General features: G+C 39.5%; 1 protein-coding gene across 3 annotated transcripts in view; it reads left to right on the plus strand.

Annotated features, from left to right (window-relative positions):
* The first annotated feature begins 7,780 nt into the window (after positions 1 to 7,780).
* The window catches only part of ctnna1 (catenin (cadherin-associated protein), alpha 1), a 91,712-nt gene continuing 81,690 nt past the window's right edge, over positions 7,781 to 17,802 (plus strand). Inside the window, exons 1-3 of one of the 3 annotated variants that reach the window (XM_084718610.1) lie at positions 7,781 to 7,914; positions 10,251 to 10,371; positions 11,361 to 11,556. In XM_084718610.1, the coding sequence (XP_084574736.1) occupies positions 10,264 to 10,371; positions 11,361 to 11,556 (304 nt within the window). In that variant the 5' untranslated portion in view covers positions 7,781 to 7,914; positions 10,251 to 10,263. Of the gene's footprint in view, positions 8,124 to 10,250; positions 10,372 to 11,360; positions 11,557 to 17,802 lie in introns of all 3 variants that reach the window. The other 2 variants (XM_084718611.1, XM_084718612.1) reach the window with 2 other exon arrangements.

The raw sequence follows: 17,802 nt of genomic DNA on the forward strand, positions 1-17,802 counted from the left end.
GACATATAGGTGACATTGTCTGGTTCAGCTCTTTTGGCACATTAGAAGTCACAAGCCATAACATACTCTGAAAACTTTTCACAAATGCAGAGCTAACTTCGAAAAAATTACAGCTTTTTTTCTTTAGGCTGCTTTGTAATGCTCTAATTAGGAACCTCAGGCTACGGTGGTACTTTTATAGGCATAATTAGTTTTGAAACCTCAAAGAAGTCTTACTTTCTATCAGCCCAAATCCTTCCATGCATTCTATTTTATTCTATTTCCATACCAGCTTTTCTTAAAATATGTCCTAGCTACATGACACTCTGCAAAAATCTGAGGAAACATGAAGATGTAATTTTTTTTTTTTTCAATTCATTTGATAAATATAAGCTCTGTGTATATCAACACATGTACATTACTTATTAAAAAACGTACTTTGCAACCAAAAGCCACAGCTTAAAAAAAGGCATGTGGCACACAGATGTCCACGGAGCTCCTTATTAAAAAATTAAAGCCACACGGTAATGCACAGTGTGATGTTATATAAGCTGTCTTCAGCTCCTCAGTGCTGGTGATATTGTGACCTTGTGTGCTTAGTTCTCAAGTGTACACTGTATACTGTATTTCTGAAGCACATGGGCATCTTTACAACATCGGCTCAAAAGATTCGTAGTGTGTCTGAACCTGTGACTCATTACTCCTTTGAAATGCATTATTTTTCATTTTGTGGCTTCCTCCACATTCTTCACCTTCCTTTTAGCCTGAATCCCACTTGGAAAGTAAGAAATTAGGGCAGCAGCTCCCAGCAGAATTTTGGAATAAAACAAGGTTTCTGGAATAGTGCGTGTGCGCCGTGAGTGACGGGCGTGTTTGCAGTCGATGGTCTGCTGGTAATTGCATTTCAGTCGGTAATCATTGATTGTTTAAAAATGATTATGAACATGCTATTGTCTTCCCGTCTGTGAAACATATCCCACTGCAGCGGTAATATGATCACCAGAGGAACTGCAGACAGAGCAGATCATACACACTTGTGTTAATACTGTCAAACAACATTACTTTCCAGAAATGTCAACATCACCTTTTTAAAGCAGAACTCAAACACTTGTTTGACTCTGAGGATCCCTCTCAGACTAAGCCCTCTGTTATAGTCCCAAACAGATGTCAACAGGGACGGCTGCGGACCCTGCTGAGCACCTGTTAGTTCTCTTTATAATCGTTTCTGGAGTGCGCTTGGAGGATGCGCTCCACACATACGCAGTAGATCGGTGTGTGTAACAGCCGCATGGAAATCTCACAATAAATGGGCAGGTACATGGAGAACCCACACGCACACTCTCTGATGACGAAATGTGTGTCACCCAGACCCCAGTGGACCCAGAAAGCATAACACCATCTTAAATACAAAGCCTGAGATGGGCACAGATCTGAGGCTGGGTTTCACCAACAATGATTCATTTTTAAATCATGATTTAACTTCAAATTGTGTTGCACCAAACTTTTGAACCTGTTTGGAAATAGAAAATATTAAATTTAAATCTCTCTTTAAATCCCAGTTTAGTTTTTACTCTAAACCTGGATTAAATTGAGAAACTTCAAACTCCATTTTAAAACTTTTTAGCCTGCTAGCAAGTAATGTAGCATTTTGTTAACTTTTCGGCTAGCTAGCAAAAAAACATGAAGTTTATTTTTTTTTTAGAGTTTCAGCTAGGTAGCTCTTTTTTTTATCTAGATGGCAAACAGTGTAGTGTTTTGTTAATAAATACAAAGCAGCCAGAAGTTAATATTTACTCAAATTTATTTTTCCGTATTTATTTTATATTGGATAAGCCAGCAATTCCATATTAATTCAACACTATGTAATTTTGCTTTAAATCACTGAACTTTAATTTGCTTAACTGGGATTAGTTTTTAGTTGTGCAACAGAGAGCTCTGCTTAATTTTACATCTAGATGTAGTGATTTTAAATCTAGTTTAGCCTCTGATTAGAGCTAATCTTAGACCATATTATTCTTTGTTGTTGCAACCTAATCAGCTCCATAAGCTACACTTGCTATAAAAAAAAGACCATCTGAGGGAAATGATTCACTATCAAAGGTTACTCAGTGGCCAACAGGCAAGTGAGGAGAGGTACCACACAGACGAACTACACCACAACAGAAGGCAACAGTCTGATCCCACCACCTAAGCCAGCAGGTGGAGCTCAACAGGCTGCCAACAATGGGTTAGCAGCAGTTGAGTCATGAGAGCTGCGACCTTCTCAATGGGCCAATCAGATGGCAAGACTGTCGTCTGAAGCCATGACATCACTGTCCCAACACATAACTGTGAACATATCTGATATGTCCTCCCGTGGGACTTTTTGTTCATTCACTGTGATAATGTATGTTTCTTTTCACCTCTGTAAGAAAGTCACAGCGAATGACTGCTATTCAGGATAATCATTAGTGTTACTAGCCTGTTGACTTTCCTCTCCACCCCTTGGGTATTGCAGAGGAAGAGTGACGCCTACATTGCACCACACTCATTTCTAATCATATAGGTACAAGGTCTTGCTCGGGAAGGGAGAGCCTGCACAGATGACATCATGCGGCTCCATGGACAGCTGTCAAGATGAGTCAGGTGAATGTGGGCAGACTGAAAGTCGCTGTGTTCCTTATGTCAGGGAACAAAATCCTCCTGCAGTGAGGGACCTTCCAATTTAGTCAACGTCAAAGAATGAGTAACTGCTTTGACAGGAAGCTGCGATGTACAGTAACTTCCACGTCTGCAAAACAATAGATGATAACACAAGAGTGAGAGGAACTCACCTGTGGCTGCAATCATGAGTGTTTCTCTTATCAGCGTGGAGCAGTGCCAGGACTGCCATTTGATAAGACCTTTTGTGTTTCCTGAATAGAAATGTAAAACTAACATCACTGAGCGGAACGCTAAAAAAAGATTCATTTAATAACATAAATTCAATAACACTGAACATTATGATTACAAATGCAAAAACCCAACATATTCACCATCCTTTTTATTTCTTGATCCACACGCTACACATTTGCATGTGTTCAATTATACATTCAGTGTGTGACAAACATGTGCACCACCTCATAATGAGAAGGAATTATTTATAGCATGCTGTGCTCTTATCATTTGTCGGGCCCAACAGGTACAAAAAGATTGAAGGTCAAGGACTCCCCAAACTTGTCCTCCCCAGCAAGCTGTTACTTGGGACAAACATTCATCATTCAAGCGCACAATTGCACCACATCCGATCCCTCTGCACCACAGACTATTAAGTGGATAAACAAATCTCTGCCACACTGTGTTAAGTGGAAGTCCTCCTATTCTTGACTGAAATTAATAGCACGCAAAAGATAGCTCGCTGATACATCGCCGTTTGTGGGAATCTAATATGCCTATTTAATGCATGACCCTTCAGTTTTAGCATGGTCAAAACTCTGTAGAGAAAACAATTACTTTGCAGTTTATTAATGCACAAAAAAAAAAAATCAAAATGTCTTTTCAGACGATGATTATATTCTGAGGCCTTCATTAAGAGCTTCGTGAGTACATTTGTAAGCCCATTCTCTTCAGGACTGTAATTCATGCTGCACTGGTGGAGCTTCTTAATTAACACCTACTCCAGCCAACAAATAGAAGTGTGTTAGTTGTACTTGCCTGCAGAACAAAACACCATTGTTGTTTGTGATGTTCTCTGCAGCCACCTCCTTGAATTGCAGATGACTGTTTCTTTTTTTTTTCTTTTGTTTTTCCAGAATTTTTCTCTCTATATATAATTGGAATTATGATCTGTTTGCACTGCTTTGTCTTATTTGATTATGTTTTTTTTTTCTTTTGTAAATATATGAATCTTCAGCCAGTGAAGTTTACGGAACACACACACACACACACACACACACACACACGCACATACACAAACACACACCAATGGAAAGGTGCAAAAAAGATGCAAGCTGTAAAAAAAGTAATTACCAACTGTCAGACTCTTTCAAGTTACTTTACACAAGCATGAGACAAAATCTGTTTGCATGAAACACTCTTAGAAATAAAAGTGTTCTTCCTGAAGGGCTGAGGTTCTACATAGACCCAGCTGCTTCTGAAGAACCCTTTTTGAAGACAGAGTTCATCAAAGGTTCTTTGTAAGAATAAGGGTTCCATTTAGAATTCAGAAGTAAAAGTTGAAGGATTGTTGAAATCTTTGAATAAAGTTTTGTAGAGGTTTTGTACCATAATGTAAAAGGGCTCTTGGTAGAACCCCCTGAGTGGGTTCTAGATTAAACCCTTGGAATATAAAAGAGATTTTGGCAGAACCTCCTGGGTGGGTTCTCGGCAGAGCACTCTGGGTCCTTTCTGGATAAAATCCTTGGAATATTAAAGGGTTTTCAGCAGAACCCCATGAGTGAGTCCTACATGAAATCCTTGGAATATGAAAAGGTTCTTGGTAGAATCCCCCATGCGGGTTCTACATGAAATCTTTGGAGTATAAAGAGGTTCTTAGTAGAACACCCTGGGTGGGTTCTTGTTAGCGCTCTTTGAAGGTGGAAAAGTTTCGGACAGAAACATCAGAGAGCATTGTGGGTGGAACCATTGCACCATAGAAGGGTTCTCCTTTGGTGGGTTCTGGGTGAAACCTTTCACAGAACCCTTTATGTTGGGTTGTAGGTAGAATTCTTCGAAAGGGTTTCATGTGGAACTGCTATAAAAGGTTCTATCAGCAACCAGAAAGGGTTCACAGTGTATCCATTGTGTGTGTGTGTGTGTGTGTGTGTGTGTGTGTGTGTGTGTGCGTGTGCGTGTGAGGTGGAAAAGTGAGGCGGGACGGGTGGCACCTGGCCTCTTTAGATAATCTATTTATGGCTTTCACACTTCATTAGGCAGAAACTAAAAATACTTGGCTCTTGAATATGTTTATCAAATGTCTCAATGTTATCAGTCACAGCTGCAACAAACCATAAAACTCTGACTGCTGCATACTGATCACAGCTTATATGGTTTTGTCTTGACCTTGAAATTGTAAAATTTGTGACATCTGCAAGCCGTCTCTTGCTATCTGAATGAAAGTATTATCTGAAATGTCAGTCCTGCTGTTGTGGGATGTTTATTACGTATTAATAAAATATGAGAAACCAGAGCTACAAGCTGCTCATTGAGCGTGTGCACCTGATGCTGACTGTCTTTCTCTGCAGGTTTGCTGCTGAAGGTGTTTATCCAACGTTTGAACCCAGTGACTTAAAATCAAAACTTTTAATCTTAGCTGACGATAGCCACGGGATGAATGCAAAAGTATATCATTTTTGAGACAGTTTGAAACCAAGCTGCTCTAAATATTATTAAGAAAAGGAGAGAAAAGAACAAAAGTAAAGTAACTGTGGGAACAGAATGTGTCATATGGTAGTAAATTGTTTTAAAATCTGGACCACTGAGACAATGTCTGACACTCCAGTTAAAAAAGACTCTGTCTTGCACACTGAGAGCTCAAACTTTAAACAGACCAACTACAAAATAAAATAACTTCTAAAATGTTGTATATACACTTAACAAAATATGACACATTCTGCCAAATATCTGTAAGTAATAGACGGGATTATAGATAGATTTTCCCCAAGTCGATAGATGTTGCCTAAATCATTTTTTACCGTGGTAAACAAAAATTTTGCATATTAGGCTGGCATACAACCAAGGATAGAATAATGATGATGATTTTTATTAATTATGGTTCTGAGTTTCAACATGGTACAGCTGGACATTATTAGAAAACTGAAGAGAAGCTACAAAGGCACAATTAAACCCCCAACAACAGTAAGGAATTAAAATCCCTAACCCTGGAATGATTTACAAAGTGGCAATCTGGTGCTTTGTATGTTGCCTTGTTACCTGAGGTGAGATTTGGATCAAACACCAACGTTTTTTGGCAGTTTCCTCTGTAGTGACAGACACCAAGTGAGCTACTCCTATCAGGATTAAATGAGCTGTTCACTTCAAAGGGACAGTTCACCTGATATCAAAAAAATACTTTCTGTCATCCGGCCTGCGGTGCTATTTATCAGTATAGATTATTTTAGTTTATCAGCAATAGAGATGTCTGTCTTCTCTTGAATATAATGGAACTAGATGGCGCTCGGCTTGTGGCGAAACAAAAGGTCAAAAAATAAATTTGAAAAACTCTACAGCGATGTTTCTTTCCAGAAGTTATGACCCAGTTACTCAAGATAATCTACAGACCTTGTTGCGAGCTGATGTATGAACTATTTTCTCTCTACTGAATTACACCTGCCACCTGCAGAGAGAAGCAGGCATCTCCTCATGGCCAAGAGGCTTGCGTCGACCAAATCATTAGTTGGTGAGAGGAGTCTCAGTCGACCATGTTTCCATTTACTCATTAGTGAGGGATTGTTGCAGCATGGACCTTTTCTCTTGTAACACTACAGTCAAAGGTGCTGTGCTGCTAACACTAGTTAGCTCAGTTAGCAGTCCTATTAGACTGAGACACAGCCTCCGAGACCAACAGAGGCCAGTTTGATGACTAGGAATGCAGTAACAGAGTGACTTAAAGTTACAGCAGCTCTGATCAGGACTCTTACTCCCAGGATGATGAAGACACGTTGAGTTCAAGTGAGGTCAGGAGGCGTGAAGCGGTTGATGAGCGAGTTAGTGAGTTCATTACACATCACCCATTGTGTTGATAAATCTGTGAGTTTTCATATTTGATATTTATTTTAGACTTGTGTGAGAGTTGTGTGTGATGACTAGTCAACTACAGTAATGGCTTTAAATAACAATATGAGTTGACTAGTAAAATATTTAGTCGGGGGCAGCCATACACACAACAAAGACTGTGAATTATTTTTAGTAACCTGGCCATGATTTCTGGAGAGCAACATTGCTGTCAAGAATTTCGAATGTTTTTGTTTCTTTTTTTTTTGTTTCTTGAGGACAACAAGCCCAGTGACATCTATATCCACTATATTTGAAAGAAGGCAGAAAACTCAACAGCTGATATCTTGTATTGTATTATACCTGATATGTGATATTATGCAGCTCACACCAAAACAAAGGATAAAGACAGGATTTCTAGGGACCCACTTTTTAAGAATGACAAACCATCGTGATCCACTTCACAAGAGGCTTTATCAATAACTTCTTGGAAGAATCCATGCATAAATTAACGTTCCTGACCATTTTTACTGCCATTTCCGCATCACCTTATATTATCGTGGCACTTTATTGAAAACATATACACATGTTAAAACTTAAGAAATTAGATATAAATTCATTTAGGCTGAGTTAACAGCTCATCTCATATTTCTGGTTTCTCTTATCAGGAAAACAATATAGGACATTTTAGCCTACTTCATAAATGAAACAAAATAAGTGTATTTAGGCAAAAATTAGCTGCCTCTTGTTGTTTCCTCTCATCAGTAAAACAATATACACGTTTTAAAAATCTTTATAAAAGGTGTACTGCAGATATAAATCTTAAATTTCCCAACCCAGGGTTTGGGAATGACTGGGATAACTTGATGTCCTTTTGGAATAATCATTTCATGTTTAGCCATCAAAAATTTTAACCATCCAGTCCCACATGCCTGTGTCACTCCAGGATTTGTCATTTCATGTTTCTGCCTCTCTTCCTCAGACTAACTGAAATACAAAAAGAAGTAAAACTGGTATAAAGCCGGTATCCCACAGCTTGGCCTGGCTGTTTATGGAAGCAATAATTAATCCATATATGGACACGTACAGTGAGCGCCACGCCCCAAACACCTCCTCTTTTTACGGGCTTGCTGTGTCCTGTGGTCGCCCTGCCCCGCTGCCAGGAAGTTCAGGAACTCGGTCACCGCCCCAGCCCCCCTCCGCCTCATCATCCATTGTTGGGCAATAGTCTGCGACATCGAAACAATCTTGACCGAAACTTTTCAGGTAACCAACTGCTGGAAATATTTTGAAACTCAATTTACTTTCTCGCAGCTACGTTTTCTCGAGAGGACATACTTTACGGGCTCGCCAGTAGGGAGGACAGCTAAACAGACTCGGTAAGAGGAGGAAAACTTTTCAGGGAAGGAACTCCGTAATTCCCATTCCTCCATTTTGAACTTTTAAACTCCAGTTTTTCTAGTGGTTTGTTTTCGGTAAGTTCACAACGTTACGTTAATATTATAGTCAAGACAAATACTTAAGATGGTATTACACAGAATAGTTAACGTGACAGCCTGTTAACGCGACAGTTAAAAGTTTTTCGCAGTATTTACGCAGGCTAACGGAGCTAACGTTGATGTTTGTTGTGTCCGTTAGCATTAGCGTTAGCAAGGTGCCGAGTTTGGCACACTGTACGTTAGCAGGTAACATACCGTCCGTTGAGCTAAGTTGGCTCAAACGTTTAAGGGTGACTTGCTAAGAAGAAAATGCCTGTTAACTTTCTGAATATCGTTTTTAAAGCCTTCATAGTATCACAACGTCAGTTACTATTACTTCAGCTGGGTAAAACCAACGTTCATTTTCGTATCTTTAAAGTTAGGTAGCTAAACAACAGGTGCAGTGTAAGCTACTTAACGCTGATATTAGCATTTGTGGTTAAGCAGGTGTTAGTCCCACCCTGCCGACCCTTCACTAGTTACTAATTAGTATTAAGTATGTTGTTATTCTATTCTGGATGTTTCTTGCTTGGATAGGGAACTTAAGTTTGTTTTTTGTTTTTTTTTTTTGAAAAAGAAAAAGACAGTCTTACTTGCGTCTCCCAGGTTTTAATGGTTTAGTTTGCAACGAGTTTTTAGGGGTCAATTGTTTCACTCAAATCACTCGCAGGTACCCCCTGTGGTATCCAGCATTTTAGATTTGGTTTTGGTTTCTTTTAACCAGATTTATCTGTCCCAGACTTCTGCTGCCACACCCATACTGGCGGAATTCACAGCCGCTGCCTCAGGTAGCGTCACTCGGACTAACCCACAGACCAGGTTTAAATGCAACTTAAACAGAAGTGGGTTCAATAGAAATTACCCACGCTGAGGTCTGAGGATCACCACAAGTAACTTTAGTTTCTGTAAAAAGCTTTTCCTGCTGAGCTCTTCAGACATAGCTTTTGGATGCATTGCACACATTAGCACCAACAACCAGTCAAATGCTGGTAAAATATGAAAGCATTTGGTGGATTTCAGCCACAAAACAATGATTTGCTGTTGAGTGGCCGGTAGATGTTCACATAAAAACAGTAACTTCCCACCCTGATTGCACATCACAGACAGTTTCATTAATCTGTACTTAATCAGGGTGGCCCCCAAATGTTTCAGTAGCAGAGATCTGAAAACCTCAGTAAATGAAACCCAAACTATCTGCATGGTGAGATACCTCTAAGAAATATAGCTTTTGGTGATTTGTGTGAAGTGACCTTTTGATATTATAGTGGATGAGAAATCTTGCAGTGGTTGTTAAGTAATTGTAGATTAAAGCGTCTGTGAGCAGTAAGGAAGTGCCTTAAGATTTTAGCCCATGATAAAATGAGTTACGACTGTGCCAGATAGTCTGCATCCATCTATACCGGCTTGCTTTTTTGATTAAAAGTTAAAAGGGGCCATAGATCATAAGTATGCCCCATCCAAATGTAAACATTAGTCAGGATTTCTGAGGGCAAAATTGAAAGCACACCCACCCAACGAATAACAGTTCAATATAATATTAAGAAGTCATCACTCAAGTGTTCTTCTGGTGTTTTTAATATTTTAGCCTCTTTGTTGACAATGTAGGGTAATAGCCATCTTCACTATTGTTCTCATAACACAGCTGACCAACTTTTCAGTTGAAGCCCCTCAGCCCTTGGGGCTTGCTGATTATCCCTGCCCCTCCATGTTAGATAGTTAATCAATGGAGCTGCAGTCACTGCTTGAAAAGAGAAATCGAAATTGGGCCACAGCGTTACTGTGCTCTGCCTTTGTCATTCTGTTAGGGATGGAGCATTACTGGTTCAAACAAGGACCTTAATATTGTGACTGTCATACAGACTAACAGACTGACTATTTTGAAAATCATATAGGAAGCTTTAATTAGTTGGTGAACTTGTATTTTCTTTACTTACTCACTGCATCTTGTAGGATGATTGTTGTTTTTTTCTTGGCAAAGCAAAATGCTGTCGCAATATACAGTCGCTATCATATTTTAGAACAACAGATTATGTTTTATCTTTGCATATGATGAATGAAACAGATGTAGGCCTGGTCTTCAGTGTCATCCATTTTTCCTTGATTTTTCTCAATTTTTACCCCCAGAATTCCAGACACTATGACGTCAACCATCAACACAGCTAACATCAACTTTAAATGGGACCCAAAGAGTCTAGAGATCCGTACTTTGGCAGTGGAGAGGCTGCTGGAGCCCTTGGTCACCCAGGTAATGTAAACAAAGTGTGCATTTTTATTAACGGTAACAGGATAGGGTCAGAATGCTTATAGCTGGAATGTGAACAGGATCTTGTTACAAGAAATGCTCAAGCATTAGGTCTGGAACTAAGCATTATTTTCAGTATTGATTAATCTGAAGACTAATAATTTAATTGTCTATAAAATGTTCAAAATTGTGAAAAATGCTTATCACAGTTTCTTCGTACAATCCCCAAATCCAAAGAATCATAAGTTACAATCATAAATGACAAAGAAAAGCAGCTAATTCGACCGTTTAAGATGCTGAAACCAACAAATGTTTGACATTTTAGCTTAAAAAATGAAATAATTAATCTGTTATCAGATAGTTGGCAGTTATTTTTTTTTTTTGATTGACTGATGCATTAATGCATTAATTAATTGTCATTGCAGCTCTATTGAAAATACAGTTATTTCAGTTTGATGCTAAAGCAGAGTCAGTATTAATAGTATGAAAAGGAGCCTCTTACCAGCACTTACAAGAACAATACGAAGTGGCATATTATGTATGCCAATATAATTCCACTGTAGTCATCACATTACTATAGAAACCTGCCCTCACCCTTTTGTTTGAGTGGGGTCAAGTCTTTGATAAGCCCCCGTCAGGAACAGGAGCATATGGTCAGCTTGATTTACTTGTGATATCTTGATTAGGCTAGTGCTGCAATGGGCCCTTCCTGGATCTTTTTGTCAGTCTGTAAGATGTACCAAGTGGCATTTTATGTCAGATATATTAAATGAGATTTTTTTTTTTGAACATCTATTCAGGATTTTCATTCTGTCAATACATTCGACCAGTAGGTGGGTGTTAGTCCTGTGAAGAAAAAAACCTACTGGAAAGCTAAAACAGTAGTGCCACAGGTTTCATGTGTGAAAAGTTGGCATACCTGTAGTATGCCAAATACATCTAAGGTCCTGAAACTGCTATCTCTGTTCAGTGATTTTGTATCCCTGCCACAGGTCACCACTTTGGTAAACTCCAGCAACAAAGGCCCATCTAACAAAAAGAAAGGACGCTCCAAGAAGGCTCATGTTTTGGCCGCATCGGTGGAGACTGCTACCCAGAACTTCCTGGAGAAAGGAGAAAAGATTGCAAAGGAAAGTCAGTTCCTTAAGGATGAGCTGACTGCTGCTGTGGAAGATGTCCGCAAGCAAGGTATATTGAAAATACATATTGCAACACTGTGTGGTTTCTAGCTTGTACAGAGTGCTTCTTAAGATAGGAAGGATGATAAATAAATCATAAGCTATGTACATATCATCTGCCCCAGTGGAAGACCTTGAAATAAGAATATGTTTTGAGTCTGATAGATTTCCTTTTGCTATGGGGTTTTCAGGGAACCCATTAATAGAGACTTTTCATTTTAGTATGCAGACAGTCCACGCTCATATCAAGCTATACACCGCCTCTCTATCTGCCAGGACATGTTGGTCCAAAAAGAAAAATATAGCACAAATTAGTGCTGGGCACTAATTCAGTATTATAATATGCTATTTAAGTTATAATGATATATACGTGTAATTGTTTTTTACAAATGTGTTGTTTCATTAAGAAGTCCAAAGGATTGATTGCAAAATAAGATGAATAATGGTTTTTATTTTACATGTTTGAAGAGTTTTTTCTATTGTAATGTAATGGTAATCTATTGATTGGCTGGTATAATTTCAAACATTCACTAGCCATTTGGCCAGCAGACAGAAATGTTAATTTTAAACCCTGAGTACAGTTAACAACAAAGTTTGTGATTTGCATCTACAATACAAACACATTCACTCTAATATGTCTAACCCTGCCTTACATCCCTCAGCACTGCAATATAATTCCACTATAGTCGCCACATTATTATAGGAACCTGCCCTCATCATTTTGTTTGAGTGGGGTCAAGTCTTTGATGAGCCCCCTTCAGGAGCAGGAGCATATGGTCAGCTTGATTTACTAGTGATATCTTGTTCATGCTTGCGCTGAAATGGACCCTTACTGGATATTTTTGTCAGCCTGGAAGACACATTAGTTTGCATCAGCAGCTAAAGTTGTCTATATTGATGATGACAAATTCAAAAGTGAATCATCACACACCAGGGGGCTTGTCTTGTCTGTGTAGATTATTAAGCAACTGTGGCAGTGGTGTGGATGTGTCTGACATTCTGTGTAAAAGGTTATCTGCTGGTTTGCTTCGTGGAGTACCTGTTCATTGTGTGACAGAAGTGACACAGGTGTTACCACTAGCGTATCACCAGCCAATTTAATTGCCATTTGTCTTACGATAGCAGATTCTATCATTTAACGGCCACACTTTCAAGTCTCATTTAGTCCTTTTTGCGCTGGATAGCTGACTGTTTTTTGACACACTAGCAGACCATTGAGTCCGGGGAGCTATGACTTGAGGGTGGCTGTTATCACCTTGTGAGGCGACATCTGTGTCATGGTGTCTTTTCTCCCCAGATGCCCAGCGAGTTAGATGTCCCCTGCTCAAGCTCTGCTCTGAGTAGTTGGGAGGTAAATGACATGTCGCTAGATAGCCTGTGCAGTGCTCAGTGCCCTGGAATGTTACTGTAGTTGCGGTAAGCTGTCACTGGACTGGAATTCAGTGACTGTTGTTAGCTGGTGCCTAGGCCTGGCTGTCAGCTATGCCATGCTGCTCAGTGGAGCGTGCCTAGACTGATAATACGGCTATTGAGTAGGGTAACACCCCCCCCACACACACACACACACCCCACCCCCTGGATTCAGAAAGCATTTTCCACCCAGCTGTGGCTTACCAGCTGTTTTAAAAGGGGAGAAAAAATTGTGACATGATCATTAACGATGACTGCATACAATGCATGTTGAAGTGGCAAGTGGACAAAGTCTTTTTTTTTTTCTCCAATCATTTGAAATTTAGTGGCTGTTCATTTGCCAGATAACTCTCTTCCATGAGTATTTTAAGTGATATTTTATTTGCCATAGGCTTTACTAAAATCATTAGACATTTTCCTACCTTTTCAAAAGACTTTTTCTCTACCCTGCCATCTCTGTTTGATCTTGTTCTCGATCTCTCTGTCTTGCCCTTCCTTTTCTGTCTGAGTCTTTGTTGTCCTGCTGTTTCGGGGTCATATTGTGTGATATACATTTTAATCATTTCATCATGCACTTGGTGGGCCGCAGGTGAGCGTTAGATGGATGGAAGTTTATTAAAGGAGCACTGATCACTATCTGCCCCCTGAAAATGGCCTTATTGATTTTGTTCACAGGGGGGGATAACAGCCTGAAGGTGTGGACTGTGTTTGAGATCTGTGTTGTCGATCATTTGCACAAACTGCTTTAGCTCTCTGTTGGGGTAAAATGGTCTGTGTGAGACTTCTGTTCTACAGGTTTGATAGTGTAACTTTTTTCATTCTCATTCTGTCTTTCTTTTGAAGACGCTGCTTTATTGCATTTGATAATTGACCATCAGGAAATACAGTTTCTTTGCTTGAGCAGTGATTGAACAAATGGCTGATTTATTGATGAACAAAACAGTAACAGTAACAGTCAGAAAACGGAAAAGCAAAGACAACAGTCAGTGATGTAATTTATCAATAAAAGACCAAACAGTGTATGAATCTCAGTGTTTTAAACCACAGTCTCTTCTGCCTCACATTCCTTTGTATAGCTGTGGTTTTCATTTTGTCTGTCCAGTGGACTAGATTGGCTTCATTGTAACTGAATGAAGCCGTTTACAGTGACCCCATTACAAAGCATCTTTTTAAGCTTCAGGTCTGTTGTCTTTGAACTTAAGCTGGTAACTTCATTGATTTTTACACTGGGCTATGAACACTGTCAAAACTTGTAAGCGCTTCCTGCACAGCAGTTTTGTGGCTGATCAGAGCTACTGTAGACATGGGCAGAGAACTGCTGTATAGTTGTGTAGAGGTGTTTCAAGGGTGGCCTATAACAACCAGTGACATAGGCTGAAGGAGAGACATTCCATTCACCAAAAATAGCATATCAGTCTTTGCTTATCTTGTTTTTTTTTTGCATCATCATTTTATTTCAAGCGTTCAGTTCAACCCCAGAAAATGGTGCAATAATGGGGGGAAACTGGGAAAGTAGAGGAATACTGGGGTTTTTTTTGAAAAATTGTAGAGTACTGGGGTTTACTGGGAAAATAGTGAAATATTGAGGGGTGTTGGGTAAACGGTGGAATACTGGGAGGTACTGGGAAAATAGTTCACTTAGTTACGTGTGCAGATAAGTAGATGGTGGTAAGAAAAAAAATCTTTGCTTGCGGTAGCTGTGGCCAGAGGTTTTTGGGTTGGGGGGAAACGGCAACAACGATTTAGGAAGTGAGGAACATTTGATGTAACTAGAACATCTGCATGTAACGGAATCATTAAGTACTCATATCTAGGGATGCATGGGTTTAGTTGACTATACGAGTAAATGTCCCCACCCTCACCAGTCGGCACCACTATTATAAATCTATTTATCAATATTTCATTCATGCACGATGCGAGTTATCTGTTGCCCCTAAGATTTTTTGCAGCCACCCACCACTAGTCGGGGCTGCGGCACTGTGAGACGGCAGCCCCTCTCGCCCAGAGTCAGACAGATGACAGCTCGTAAAACCAGCGCAGTTTAGCTGCCAGTTTAGCTTTGGTGTTAGACTAGTTGACTAATATAAATTAAATTTTGTGTTCAATTGACAGGGAAATTAGTCACCAGGAACATCCCTACTCATATCAGTACTTCAGCAAATACGAAAATGTAAATACTCGTACTTGGCTGAAAAAAGTGACATCAATCATCTTTAGAGAACAGCATGTTTCTTATTGGAAACTAGAATCTTACATGTCAATAGAGTGATGTAGGTGGGACAGTAATAATGGTATAGAAAGTTTACAGGTATGAACTTGCACTGTGGTATGAATTTTGACTAAACTGTACTGACTGGTAGAGTTATGTTGCTTGACAAAGTTGTCCCAAGATTCGTTGTCATCAGCCTGCACCAGCTAATCGTCTGGAAAATGCGAGAGCCCATGCTGCTCTGTTTGGAAACAAATAAATGGCTGCTGAATTTGCTCTGTGTGTGTGTGTGTGTATACATAGATGTGTGTGTTTGTGGAGGACTTCAGCCCCAACATAGAGAGTAATGGAGAGGCTGCAGCGTGATAATAAATTAAAACAAAAATTAACGATAAAAGAACAGAAAACATTGAAACTTTGCCAAATTTTAAGATTTGTAGCAAACTAAGCCCCATAGAGACTCCACACAGACAGCTTCATTTTAGCTTGTTTGTAACAATTTGCCAAAGAGCTGGTAAAAAGACAGATGTAACTGCCATTTTATAGACATGTTTTGAGTTTAAATTGTCAGACAATGCCAGAAAACTGCCAATCTGCAAATTATGTTAGACAACAGTGGTTACAAGGGGTGAGAATACTTTTTATATTTTTTTCTATTTATTATTCCAGTTTTGTACATTAAATGTTCTTAAAATACCTCTACTATGTGAAATATGACCTAGTAATACAGTTAGAGTAACGCTATCGTTGCAGTTGTCATAGCAGTGATTTGCCACCTCAGGTATAATTATATTGAATATTTAAGAAAAACGAAAACCGTGATACTCGCATGTTACCGTCAGTGCTTCAAACTGTACCCCAATATAGGTTTTAGGCTGTAGGGCCCAGCAATATAATAGTAATAACAAAAAATACGCTTAAAACCTTTAATTTAATTCCTTCAATTTCCTCACTACATATGAGTTTGGACAGACATGAATGTTAAGTGCAACTCGACTGGTTGGTGTAGGCATTCAAACTTGAGGCGGGAATTCTAGGTCCTGTATGTGTCAATGACGTTAGATAGCTAATCACCAGCATCATTAGATCTTGGTACAAGCATGCTGCGTGTCTAATGCCTCACTGGTGCTGATGAGATTTACTCCTTGGCTATCGAAATTGCGTACCGAATGACAAGGCATTTTTCACTACTCGACTGGATTGAAGCAGTTTAGTCTATGCCATAGAAGTATCAAAGTTTGGCCCTACAGCAAGGGGAGATTTTTATACAGTGGCATCTATGGGGAATTAGAATGGCACCATGATACAGTATAAAAATGAATGAAAATGACTTTCCGCGAGAATGTTATAAAATGTCTATGAAAATGCAATTTTACTCTACAACTACTATGCGTGACCAAAGTCCAAGAGTTAATTGTTTTCCCAACATTGTGATGTCCCCCGAGTTTCAAAAGCTTGTCATCCATAGATAATCCGTGTTAATGTGTCTCTCTGTGGTTGGTAGCTGTGCTTGCACACTAAACCTCTGATTGTTGTAGTAAGTGGCAGCACAGTTTCAGCAAGTAATTGTTGAAGTGCGAAGATATTGAACTGAAAGCATGAGCGGGCATGTATGATGTGGGCAGTAGCAAAGGTTGGGGGATGTGTGTACTAGCACAACAAGCCGGGTTTCTCACAGATAGTCAGTTTACTTACCCCAAGGAGGGGGGTCTGTTGATGGCTTGTTATCGATGTAACCAAGACAGGCATGGATGCAAGTCATGTCAGCATTGTGCAGGCAGCATCAATCCAAGGCAGTGGATGGATTTGAACATCAACAAACAGAAGCTCTAGGTGAGGTAAATTTCATCTGCTCGAGTTGAAAATGTTTCAACTAGAGTGGAAATATGCAGTCTTTCTGAGTAGCATGACTCAATGAATGCAAATAGACAGGGACAGAGATGGTCTGGAGGAAAATAAGAGAAATTGGAGTTTCTGATAAATACGGAAAAAATCGTTCTGACTGAGCTTGTCACACACACAAACTCCTTTTCTTCTCACAGAGAACATAATTTGGGCAACTCATCCATTTGACTGTTTGTGGCCAGAACACACAGAAATCATCTCAGTGGTCAAAGCCAAGAAGTCACTTAACTTTGTGTCTAAATACAGCTTGCTCGTTATCTTGGAGTGAGAGCACACTGATGCTTTGACTTCAAACAAAAAAAGCACCACTCTGACACTCAGCTGTGACTCTGCCCCACTCACATAGCTAGTTTATAAGATTTAGTTGATATTGTGGTCCATTTTTCTGTCTTGCCTTTTCCTTTCATGAAATGTCATGCCACAACATTTTGTTACATCCCTACTTAGAACCTATTGTTGTCTTTGAAAGCATCCATAATTGTCCAAAGTGCTTACCCTGTTTAGTTTCTTGGTGGCTGGAATCAATCCCAGCACACATTGGGTAAAAGGGGAAGTACACCCTCTATCATAGCACGTCTTTGTAAGCAGCGTTGCCAAACGAATAGAGCTGAGCCTGCTCGCTATATACTGTCATAGAAAAACTATTTAACAAGATGGTAACAACTGATGAGCAAGAACAGCTGCTAAATTAGTTGTAATTCTTCCAGAGCTCATGCCCTTCCTGTAAGAAAA

The sequence above is a fragment of the Lutjanus erythropterus genome, chromosome 5 (assembly GCF_056507025.1).
Source record: "Lutjanus erythropterus isolate fLutEry1 chromosome 5, fLutEry1.hap2, whole genome shotgun sequence".
NCBI classification, from domain to species: domain Eukaryota; kingdom Metazoa; phylum Chordata; class Actinopteri; order Lutjaniformes; family Lutjanidae; genus Lutjanus; species Lutjanus erythropterus.